We start from the raw sequence: 12,197 nt of genomic DNA on the forward strand, positions 1-12,197 counted from the left end.
AATTTTGTACTAATTTACCCAAAACAGTAAACTTTGAACTCAATTTAGAAAAAAATCATTAAATATCATGTCTGTTTTACATGGAAGCTAATGTATTTTTAGGTGATTGCCGATGAAAAAACTTGCCCGAACTTGCCCGACTGCAAGAACGTCCTATATACATTTTGCGTGATTTTCGGGAACTTTCTATATAAAATCAATCCATATTTATTTTTTTCCAACTAATTTCCCCGATATATGTTTTATTTTAGTATTTTTCATTATTATAACTCGAAAACGGACATTAAATTTGTTAAAAAAAATGCATTTTAATGAAAAAAATCGATTTTAGATAGGTATTTTATAAATCGGTTAATATCTCAAGAATAGTAGGCTTTGGAATTTTGACGTCTTCTGCAAACTTTGTCAGCATAAATAGCCGAACAACTTTGCCGAAGACACCATATCGCTAAAATGTAATTTGGCCAAAATGACTTATAGGACTTTTATGCGAATAACGTAAGAAAAATTGACTACCGCTCAGAATATCGACCATGTCCATAGAAATATTTTCTCTGAAGAGACCAAATGAGTATCTCGACATCTCGACGAGCTAGAGGTTTTTTCCATGTATTTTCAGTTCTGCCCCAGTGTGGACCCCAGAGGTAAAGTCTCTCTAAACAAAAAAAAAAAAAAAATTAGCAGATTACTATAATCACGATGACTAGTTTTAAAGGTATCATGCGTTTTCATGAGCGTTTTCATCGATTGAATATTCAAAAATAACGTGAAAGAACAGTCTATGAATAAAAGAAGGCAAAATCATGATGAGTCTATTCTAAGATGAGTGCCATATAAGTTTCAATCAGTACAACAGAAAAGAACGACCCATATTTGAAAGAATAAAATATCTCAATGAAGCATCATGAATAACACTTTACCTCAAAAATCCATGATAAGAAGGAATGCACAATATCAATGAGGTTTGAAAGTTTCCATGATCTTGATATCTTCGTCCGTTCGTATACTTTGTCAAATCATAGAAGCTCTAAGGAGGGAAAGATTATTGACCAGCTTTTCTAAAGTCTGCACATCGATATTCCTTTGTACTCAGGCTAACTTTTCGCTATTTCGTTCCAATGACTAGAGAAGTGGAACCATCTCGGCAGGGGTCCTATTTTGGGACTTTTCTGCTATAACTCAGCCAATTCTGAACTAATTGACACAATTTTTGGAACGCGATGTGATACATACAGTATCTAGCCGTGTACAAAATTTCATGTCAATTGGTTTGGAATTGACTGAGTTATAGCAAAGAGTGCCCAAAATACCGGCCGCTGCCCAAGTGGTTCGCTACCCTACTTCGGAGAATGGAATTAATCAAGAAAATGATCAGGAACCAGTACTAAAAAAAGTATAATAAATATCTCGGGGAAACGGTCCATTCGGGGTAATGTTTCGTTCGGGGAATCGTTTTTCGAGGTAAAAACTTTCGGGGAAGCTTCATTCGGGGAACTAGTTTTCGGGGAAATGTCGTATAATCGGGATTAACAGGGATAACTACGAGTGGTACGATTTTCACGAAGCCCATTCATCTGCTTGATTTCACCGATTTTATCGATATTATAGGGGCTCTGACGAGAAAAGAACGCACCCACCACCCCTGATTTCTATCGACGGTGGTGAAATCGAGGTACCGGGTGAATTCGACTGACACCAGCAGAGAAATTCAGAGATATTATGTCTCACATTATGACAAGAAATAGAGCTTACTTTACAAAACTCGAACGAAGAAAGTTCACCGTCACACGAAGTTAACCATTCACAAAACGCTGCTTAGACAGGTATTTCTCTATGGGCACGACGCGTCCTATGCGTGCAGAGGACCGACGCGCCCTTGGAATTTTCGAACGCAATGTGTTGCGTACCGTCTACGGCGGAGTGCAGATGGAAGACGGGACTTGGAGAAGGCGAATACACCACGAGCAACATTTTGATACAAATGGAGACGCTTGGTTGTCGATGCTGGTCGTGCATGGTCAGGGAGGGCCCAGCATGTTTTTCAAATCAATGTCTGAAATCGCTGAAATAACGATGAAAATGCAAAATGCCTTTTTCGTGTCGTATCTAGCAAATACTAAAGGGATTTCACTTTGAAAGTCCCTTCGATAAAAGCTTGTTTGATTGTGAACGTTGAACATTATCCTAAATATAGTCTAACATTGATGAGCTATGGATTGAAATTAATATAAACTAATGCTTTGTCCACGATGTATGACGAAATTACTCTTATTTTAATTGCAGGAAGTAAACCAATTACAATGAAAACCGGATTCAGTTTGCAACCGGAAGATGCATCTCTTTTGAGAGTTCCTGCTCCACGATTCTTCTGGGCTGTGCCTGTTGCGGTAAAGTTTTACTCCAGACATAACGCGCCTCGAGATAAATCCATTACATTTCCTTTTAATTACCTTCACAGATCAATACATCGCAACACTCCTACCCGATGGAGGTGTGGGATCAAATTCCGGATAAGGACATAATCATAAAGCTTTCCATTTTGATACCGATTGTTCTGTTTGGAATTCTTGGCAACGTATCCCTGGTGGAGATCATTTTCTCAAATCGATCGTTGCGTACACCAACTCACATGCTGATAGCAAATCTTGCGCTCATTGATTTGGTTACGTTGTTGGTATGTCCACCAATGTTCATACTGCATGATATTCATCAAAGTTACGTACTAGGATCGATAGGATGTAAGCTGGAGGGATTTGTTGAAGGTAAGTTCAAAGTACTTCTGTTTTGAAAACTGAAATTTCATTTTTGTGTTACTATTCCAGGTGGGCTTCTCATCACTTCAATTTTGGCCCTTTGTGTCGTCAGCTATGATCGTTTGGCGGCCATTGTCCTGTCAAGGAAGGCCAGATTCAAAATGAGCAGCGTTGTTATAGCATCGGTCGTCTGCTGGATTTTGGGATTTGCTGCTGCCCTGCCCTTGGCAATTTATCGAAACTACAAAGAACGAGACTGGAGTAATTTCCACGAAACATTTTGCTCGGAAGATAAACATGTGATGCCCATGTACTGGGATTACATAATCATTTTATTGGTTTGGCTTCCGTTGGGTGTGATGATGATCACGTACAGTACGATCTTATGTAAATTGGATCGATACGAAAGGAAGGCAATGAACAGAGAACATCCAATGGTCGTGCGATACAAAAGTCGTGTGGCAAAAACATTGTTTATTGTACTTATTACTTTCGTAGTGGTGAGAATTCCTTTCACGGTCATGATTTTGTTATACTACAAAGACCTTGATGATAACAACAGATTTACGGTATGTTATATATTCCTAGTCATAAAACAGTTTTTATACTATTTAATTTCCAGATTAGTGACAGCTTCATTATGCTATGGTGGTTTGCCAAAGTGGCTTTCATATTTCTGTACTCCGCAATGAATCCGGTCATTTACGGGCTCACCAATAGGACGTTCAGAAGAGCGTTCAGGGAATCGGTAATCCTTGGAACACTTCTACGGTTCAGTGATGATGAGCAAGCTGACGAGAAGCCTCCGAAACCAAGGATCATGTCATTTTCGAAAAAATCACGTGCTGCAGGATTTATTTCATACAGAGGGATAAATCGGTATTTTTGATAAAATTCGGTATTTGATCGTGAATTATAGTTTCTTATTTCAATTTTAGACGATCTGGTACTAACTGGCTCAATTCTACAATAAGATGGAAGGATAGGCGAAACAACAGCAGGAAACTGGAGAACAAAAACCCGGAAGCCAATGGAACACAATCTTCGGAAACAGCACAAAATGCTACCCAATAGAAGCGAGATGGTTCACCCATGTACATATCTATCTACGGCCATAAAAGCAATAAAGAATCATCAATTGTCTTCTGTTACTAGTGTAATAAATTTACGCTGTTTGCTATATTTATCAACCGTAATTAATATCCTTTATGCTTGTTGCCGATTGGAATGGATTTACAGCTACCTATACCTCTAATCGATGGATGGCGGGTTCAAATCAGAGATACAAGGGTCATGTCACCGCTTATCAGACTATTAACATGCGCATGGGATCATCATTGTTTTCCTCCATACCTAACAGGGCAACTAAAAGCTTAGGGCAGCTCTAACTAGTGCTTCATAATCCCTACAACGCCATTCAAGCGCTAGGTGCAACGATAGCCGCAGGTTGCCGAAGGAGAGTTTTAGAGTGAAATGAGGACAGATCGAGTGCATCAAATAGTGTCCTGTAAAACTAGTTGATAGAATGTAAACGCTTGACTTCCTACTCACGGTGACATACGGGAATTAAGCTGATAAATAAGGTAGGATAAAATTGTTATCTTAAGGTCACTTCATAATTATTGATTAGTTGGCAACAGTGGCGTAGCAAGGGGGGTGCGGAGGGTGCGGTCCGCACCGGGCCCCCGAGTTCAGAGGGCCTCCAAATCAGAGAAGGTTACTAACACTAGTTTGAATAAAGTTTTTTTTTTAAAGCGATAGTTTCCGATGAGTATAAGTTCAATACTTGCAGATCTGCTAATAGGTATGTAGGGGCCCCTTCGTGATTATCAATAGCTTTTGGAATGGATCACACAGATGGCTAATTTGTAGTCCTATTGTTAACAATTTTAAATGTGAATATTTTATTCAAGTAGTTAAGTTAGTTTAGTTTTGATTAGTTTGATGATTACTCTTTTTACCTACAGGGGCCCCAAAATACAAAAAAATGTGCTAGAAATTACAATTGAGTTTTACGAAATTCAGTACTGATTTGGAAGTAAAATTCATGAACATTATGAAAACGTCCCTGATATCCTATCCACAGGACCAAACATAACTGTTAACATAACTTAAGAAAATTCAGGGGCCCCATTTATGAAACTTAAGATCTGAACACATGTCACGTCAAACCCGTAATAACAATAGTTTGTCGTTTATTTTTGCTCTCGTATAAAAAAAACAAGTGCAATCAACGTATTCCAACTATTTCATCAAGTATTTCTTTTCAAATATTCCTTGAAGGGTTTCTGCGGGAATTCCTTTCCTAGGTAAATACTTACCTTGCCTTCGGGAATAACTTTTATAATTTGTATAACAGTTGGGCATTTTTTTCAATATCGTACAAATTGGGCCGAAGGGTCTCAGATTTTCATGAAACTTTTTCCACAGGCAGGGCTCATGGATATATGAACAAAAAAAAATGAGGAAAATTCAGGGTCGCCTATTTTCCCGGAAAACTCATTTGAAATTTTTTGTTTTCTCCTGACACTACTTACTTTGAAAAATCATAATTCAAGAACGAAGCATCGTAGAAACAAAGTTTTTTTTTTTAAAAAAGAAAGCAAATTTTCTCAGAAATAAAAAAAAATATATGAATTGGAAAAAGTTTCCCACAAAATTTTCCACAGTTGAGAAAATTCGTAAAGAAAAGCCGGAAAAACTATGCCAGAACTCGTGGAAAATTTTCGAAAGAATATTTTTGAGGTTATTTCATAAGCTTCAATCGCTGAAATTTTTGGAATGCACTATTTTCTGTTTTTGAGTTATGCTCAATTTTGTTGAAAAATGTCCAAATGTGCCATAAAAGCCTTTTCTTCGAAAAATCATAACTCAAGAACGAAGCATCGTAGAAACAGTTTTTTAATGAAAATGAAAGCAAATTTTCTCAGGAATTAAAAAAAACATTTGGGGTGGAAAAAGTTTTCCACAAAATTTTCCACCGTTGAGAAAATTTATAAAGAAAAGCCGGAAAAACTAGGGTCTGGGACCATTTGGGCAGGCGGACCTATTTTGGGCAGTTGCTGCTGTAACTCAGTCAATTTTGAATCAATTTACTTGATTTTTGGGATAGTGTGAGATACGCACAGTATCTATCCGTGAACAAAAATTCAAGTCAATTGATTTAAAATTTACTGAGTTATAGCAGCAAGTGCCCAAAATAGGTTCGCTTGCCCAAATGGTCCCATACCCTATGTCCGAACTCGTGGAAAATTTTCAAAAAACTATTTTTGGGAATGTAATTTTATAAGCTTTAATTGCTGGAATTTTTGGAATGTACTTTTTTCTCGTTACTGAGTTATGGTCAATTATGTGAAAATGACCATGTAAGCCTATATTATATGGGCATTTTTCACGAAATTTGCCATAGCTCAGGAACGAGAATTAAGTGCATTCCCAAATTTTCAGCGATCAAAGCTTATGAAATTACTTTCTCAATTTTTTTTTCAAAATTTTCCACGAGTTCGGACATAGTTTTTCCGGTTTTTTTTTTATAAATTTTCTCAACGGTGAAAAATTTTGTGGAAAACTTTTTCCATTTCATATATTTTTTGGATTTCTGAGAAAATTTGCTTTCATTTTCTAGAAAAAACTTTGTTTCTACGATGCTTCGTTCTTGAGTTATGATTTTTCAAAGTAAGTAGTGGCAGGGGAAAACAAAAAAAAAAATCACCTGAGTTTTCCGGGAAAATAGGCGACCCTGAATGTTCCTCAATTTTTTTTGTTCATATATCCATGAGCCCTGCATGTGGAAAAAGTTTCATGAAAATCTGAGACCCTTCGGCCCAAACCCGTACGGTAATAAAAAAAAATCCCCAGTTACTTCAAAGAGTTCTACAAAAATTCCTCTAAGATTAACTTCAGAACGTTTTTCAGGGATTGCATCAGAAATTCTTCTAAGCATTGATTCAGGAATACTTACAATGATACCTGCAAGCTTTTCTTCAGGAACTTTTCAAGAAATCCTTCAGGAATTGCTTTATGATTTTTTAGGCATTTCTACAAGCACTATTCCAGAAATATTTCTTCGAATTCCTTCTTAAAAACCATTAAGGATTGTTTCATGAAGTCTATCAAGGAATCCTTTAGATCACCCTTAAGGAATTTCTCCAAGGATTCCTTTAGATTTAAAGGTTTCTCCAAGATGATATCTTGTGGGTGTTCCGCATAGAAAATATATTGAATGTATTTCGCAGATCATGTTTGGAGGCATACGTAAATGGATCCTTGGGAGATTTTCGAAAGAAATTTTGGAAAAATGCTTGCAGGAATTTTTGGAGGAATTTTTAAAGGAATCTTTGGAGAATCGTCTAGATGAATTCCAAGATGTATTCGGAATGAATCATGATTTTTGAGGTATCTTTGATGACATTCTTGAAGGATTACTACAGTACTATGAAGTAGTACTAGAAGAACTAGGAATACTTTGAGGATTTACGTAAAAGATTCCTGAAGAAATTTTGAAAGCAAGCGGACTTTTAGAAGAATTTATGATTAAATACCTAGATTATCTCTCAAAAAATCAACGGCGGGAGCCCCAAAGAATTCCTCTCGAATTCTTTGGAGCAAATTAAAAAATAATCTTCAAAAGAATTCCTATATATTTTCTTGGAGGAATTTCTGTAGGAACCCTTTGGGGATGAATGTGTTCATCCTTGTAGGGATATCTGAAGGAATCTTTGTAACGTAGGTTGAAAAAATCCTTGAAGAAAAAGTTTAAATCTTCACTGGAATATTGATGGAAATCTTAATGGATTCCTCTGGAAAATTTCTAATGTGATTATGTGGAGTAGCCCAAAAGGAATCGTTTGTGGAAATTTTTAAGATACTTTTTATGCAACTACAGGTAATCTTCGATATAACGTACCCTCGATATAGCGAATTCGATATAACGTACATTTTGCTTCGATATAACGTACAACATTGAAAAATTTTATTTTTTACAGGAATAACCCTCATTTAAACTACGACATCACTCAAATCAATGTTTTGTTGCATTGCAGTATTAGCCTTGTTACCCAGAATTAGCGCAATTTGGGGAAAAATTTAGTGTACGTTATATCGAAGCAAAATGTACGTTATATCGAAGCACAAAATACGAAATTACTTTTTCGTGAAAACTCATGTTTTTCATTATTGGTTTTGTAAATTTCACCGAAATCATTGTTTGGGGTTAATTTCACATCGAATACATCAACACTATCATAAAAAATATTAAATTTTTCTCTGCTTCGATATAACGTACACTTCGATATAACGTACAAAGAGAAAAGTTTTTTGTACGTTATATCGAAGAGTACCTGTATTGGGAATATACATTATTAAAGAAATTCGTTCAGAAACACTTGGAGGAGTTTCTGAAGCAATCGCTGTAGCAACTTTCGAAGGAAAACTTTTAAGAAAACGTTGAAGATGCGTTGCTAGATTAATCGTAAAAAATATCCAAGATAGAATTTTTGGAGTAGAATACCTAAAGGTTTCATTGAAAGAATCCCAGTAGAATTTCTTGGAAGAATTTCTGTGAGAATTATTGGAAAACTTTTTACATTTTTTCATTACAATTTTTGAACTTTTTCATTGGAAATTTCTTTTGGATCTTTTTCAGTAATTACTTTGAAAATTAGTGCAGCAATTCGTTAAGGAATATATTAAAAAAATATTTAGAAATCCCTTCAGCAACTACTCTGAAAATTTCCTCCGGAAATACCTTTTATGTATTTTTTTCTGAATTCATTCTACATTATTTTTAGAAAATTTCTTTGGCAATTCTTTTTAAAACTGTCTTAGCTATTATGTCGAAAACTGAGCTCGCTATTCCATTTGGTAAAAAAAAATAGTTTTTTTAATCTCCGTTAGAAGTCTCATTGAAAATTTCTGCAACAACTCTTTTGAGAAATTGTTAAGCAATGCCTTTGGAAATTTCTTTAGTCAATTCTCGTAAATGCTTCAGCAATGGCTTTGCGGAATTCTTCAGATTTTTATTGCTATGGAAATTTTATCAGAAATTTCGTCTGCAACTTTTTGCCTTTTTTGACAAATCGTTTGAAAAATCCATTGCTAAATCCTTTGGAAACACACTCTTCTGGAAACTTCTTTGCCATTTCCTACGGGAATTGATTGGTTTATTTATTTGGCATTTACTTTGGAAATTAATCTAGCGATTATTTTTGTTTTTCTTTTGAAGAATGTTTTCGAAAACTGTTTCGGCGATTCCTTCGGAATTTGATTCGGTAATTCTTTTGTAAATTTCTTGGAATTGATTTGGGAAATTATGTTTGAAAATATCTACAGCATTACTTTTCGAAATTCTTTATGCAATCACTTTGAAATTTTATTAGGGAACTCCTACGGGATAAGTATTGCTGGAAGTTCATTGATAGTTTCACCGGCCGTCCCTTTGCTGATATATCTGACAATTATCTTTGCAATTCTTTCAATAGTTCCTTTAGAAATTCATTGGACAGGTATTTTGAAAATTCCTTAGACAATTTGTGTGTACATTTAAGTGGCAATTTTTTTGAAAACTTCTTTGGTAATTCCTCAGAAAATTCTTTTGGAAATTCATCTGGAAATTTATTTTGATGCTTCCTTACGGAACTCCGTCGGTTATCATGTTTAAAGTTACATGAGATATACTCTTGTGAATTTCAAAAAAAAAATCCGAGAATTTACAACGAAGAAAATCTCAAAGGAAATACCTAAAGCATTTCCATAAAAATAAGCTGATTACCAGAGAAGTTCACAAACAATTTCCTAAAAATTCACAAGGCAATTTCTAAAAATGTGTTGCGATATTTCAATAGAATTTCTTGGAGGAACTCCTGTGAGAATTCTTGAAAGATTCTTGAAAGAATTCTTATATTTGTTTATTTGAATTTCTAAAGATGCAGTTGCTGAATCCTTGAATGGCTTTTTGGAGAAATTTCTTTAGCATTTCTTGCAAAACACTCAAAGCATCCTCTGAAAGAATTCCTAAAGAATTTCTTGGAGGAACTAGTATTAGAATCTTCGAAAAAAATCTTGCAGGAGTAATTCTACAAATACATGAAGAAATCCTTGCTCCCGCAAGATTTCTTGTACAAAATTATTTTTAAAAATACCTGGGAAAATCAGTTTAAGCATGAAATAAATTTAGGAAATTGTAAGAGAATAATTGAACAAATTGTGAAAGAATCTTTGGAGAAATCACAAGACCATTTATTTAATGAACTACTGAAGACACCTTTGAAAAATTCCTGAAGAAAGTTTAGGAGCAATTTCTAAAAGCCTCTTTGAAAAAATCCCTGTAGAACTTTGAATAAAACATTGGAAAAATTCCTAAAGGAATCCCTGAAAAAATCCCACAAGTAATCCTAGTTGAATCGTTGAAAAAATATTAAATGCCTTTGGAAATTTCTTTAGTCAATTCTCGTAAATGCTTCAGCAATGGCTTTGCGGAATTCTTCAGATTTTTATTGCTATGGAAATTTTATCAGAAATTTCGTCTGCAACTTTTTGCCTTTTTTGACAAATCGTTTGAAAAATCCATTGCTAAATCCTTTGGGAACACACTCTTCTGGAAACTTCTTTGCCATTTCCTACGGGAATTGATTGGTTTATTTATTTGGCATTTACTTTGGAAATTAATCTAGCGATTATTTTTGTTTTTCTTTTGAAGAATGTTTTCGAAAACTGTTTCGGCGATTCCTTCGGAATTTGATTCGGTAATTCTTTTGTAAATTTCTTGGAATTGATTTGGGAAATTATGTTTGAAAATATCTACAGCATTACTTTTCGAAATTCTTTATGCAATCACTTTGAAATTTTATTAGGGAACTCCTACGGGATAAGTATTGCTGGAAGTTCATTGATAGTTTCACCGGCCGTCCCTTTGCTGATATATCTGACAATTATCTTTGCAATTCTTTCAATAGTTCCTTTAGAAATTCATTGGACAGGTATTTTGAAAATTCCTTAGACAATTTGTGTGTACATTTAAGTGGCAATTTTTTTGAAAACTTCTTTGGTAATTCCTCAGAAAATTCTTTTGGAAATTCATCTGGAAATTTATTTTGATGCTTCCTTACGGAACTCCGTCGGTTATCATGTTTAAAGTTACATGAGATATACTCTTGTGAATTTCAAAAAAAAAAATCCGAGAATTTACAACGAAGAAAATCTCAAAGGAAATACCTAAAGCATTTCCATAAAAATAAGCTGATTACCAGAGAAGTTCACAAACAATTTCCTAAAAATTCACAAGGCAATTTCTAAAAATGTGTTGCGATATTTCAATAGAATTTCTTGGAGGAACTCCTGTGAGAATTCTTGAAAGATTCTTGAAAGAATTCTTATATTTGTTTATTTGAATTTCTAAAGATGCAGTTGCTGAATCCTTGAATGGCTTTTTGGAGAAATTTCTTTAGCATTTCTTGCAAAACACTCAAAGCATCCTCTGAAAGAATTCCTAAAGAATTTCTTGGAGGAACTAGTATTAGAATCTTCGAAAAAAATCTTGCAGGAGTAATTCTACAAATACATGAAGAAATCCTTGCTCCCGCAAGATTTCTTGTACAAAATTATTTTTAAAAATACCTGGGAAAATCAGTTTAAGCATGAAATAAATTTAGGAAATTGTAAGAGAATAATTGAACAAATTGTGAAAGAATCTTTGGAGAAATCACAAGACCATTTATTTAATGAACTACTGAAGACACCTTTGAAAAATTCCTGAAGAAAGTTTAGGAGCAATTTCTAAAAGCCTCTTTGAAAAAATCCCTGTAGAACTTTGAATAAAACATTGGAAAAATTCCTAAAGGAACCCCTGAAAAAATCCCACAAGTAATCCTAGTTGAATCGTTGAAAAAATATTAAATAAATTAAACAAGAAGGAATTTCTAACAGGATCCTTGAAGAAATTCTCAAATAATCTTTTGATAATTTTTAAAGGGCTTTTTTTGAAGAAATAAATAATAATTCCTTGGAAAAAATTCCCTTAGCGATTCCTGAAAAATTCCCGATGGATATCCTCTATGAAATCTTAGCTTTGCATTAATCACTTAAGGGATAGATAGGCATTCTAGAATTCCTGCAGAAAGTGGCAAACACTCTTAGGAGGCACGAATTATAACAAAAAATGCGTAATCAATCGATGTCGTAAATAATCGCTTTGTTTTCGAATAGGATGAGTTTGGGATTGTAAGATTACCAAGAGAATGTTGACCCTACCAGGAATTCTCATTCAATTTTTTAACGATTTTTTGGAGGAATTTCTAGAGGAATCATTAATAAATCCTTGAAAAATTCTTGACTGAGATGCTTTATGGAAATTAAGAATGATTTTCCAAAAGGTTTCTCGAAAGAGTTTTGATGGAATCTTTTAAAATATCGCAAAAATTATGGAGTTTTACAAAAAATCGAAATCCT

General features: G+C 34.4%; 2 protein-coding genes across 3 annotated transcripts in view; both read left to right on the forward strand.

Annotated features, from left to right (window-relative positions):
* LOC134292139 (neuropeptide FF receptor 2-like) overlaps nt 1-3,896 on the forward strand; it is a 195,149-nt gene extending 191,253 nt beyond the window's left edge. For both annotated transcript variants that reach the window (XM_062860921.1, XM_062860920.1), the window contains exons 2-6: nt 2,284-2,387; nt 2,459-2,762; nt 2,823-3,322; nt 3,376-3,632; nt 3,692-3,896. In XM_062860921.1, coding sequence (XP_062716905.1) covers nt 2,301-2,387; nt 2,459-2,762; nt 2,823-3,322; nt 3,376-3,632; nt 3,692-3,827 — 1,284 coding nt within the window. In that variant the 5' untranslated portion in view covers nt 2,284-2,300 and the 3' untranslated portion in view covers nt 3,828-3,896. The remainder of the gene's footprint in view (nt 1-2,283; nt 2,388-2,458; nt 2,763-2,822; nt 3,323-3,375; nt 3,633-3,691) is intronic.
* Nucleotides 3,897-4,040: 144 nt separating this feature from the next.
* Nucleotides 4,041-12,197, forward strand: part of LOC109402333 (QRFP-like peptide receptor) — a 40,864-nt gene continuing 32,707 nt past the window's right edge. The window contains exon 1 of the mRNA XM_062860918.1: nt 4,041-4,336. The gene's annotated coding sequence lies outside the window, so the exon portion shown is untranslated. The remainder of the gene's footprint in view (nt 4,337-12,197) is intronic.

Source organism: Aedes albopictus, chromosome 3 (genome assembly GCF_035046485.1).
Source record: "Aedes albopictus strain Foshan chromosome 3, AalbF5, whole genome shotgun sequence".
Lineage (NCBI taxonomy): Eukaryota > Metazoa > Arthropoda > Insecta > Diptera > Culicidae > Aedes > Aedes albopictus.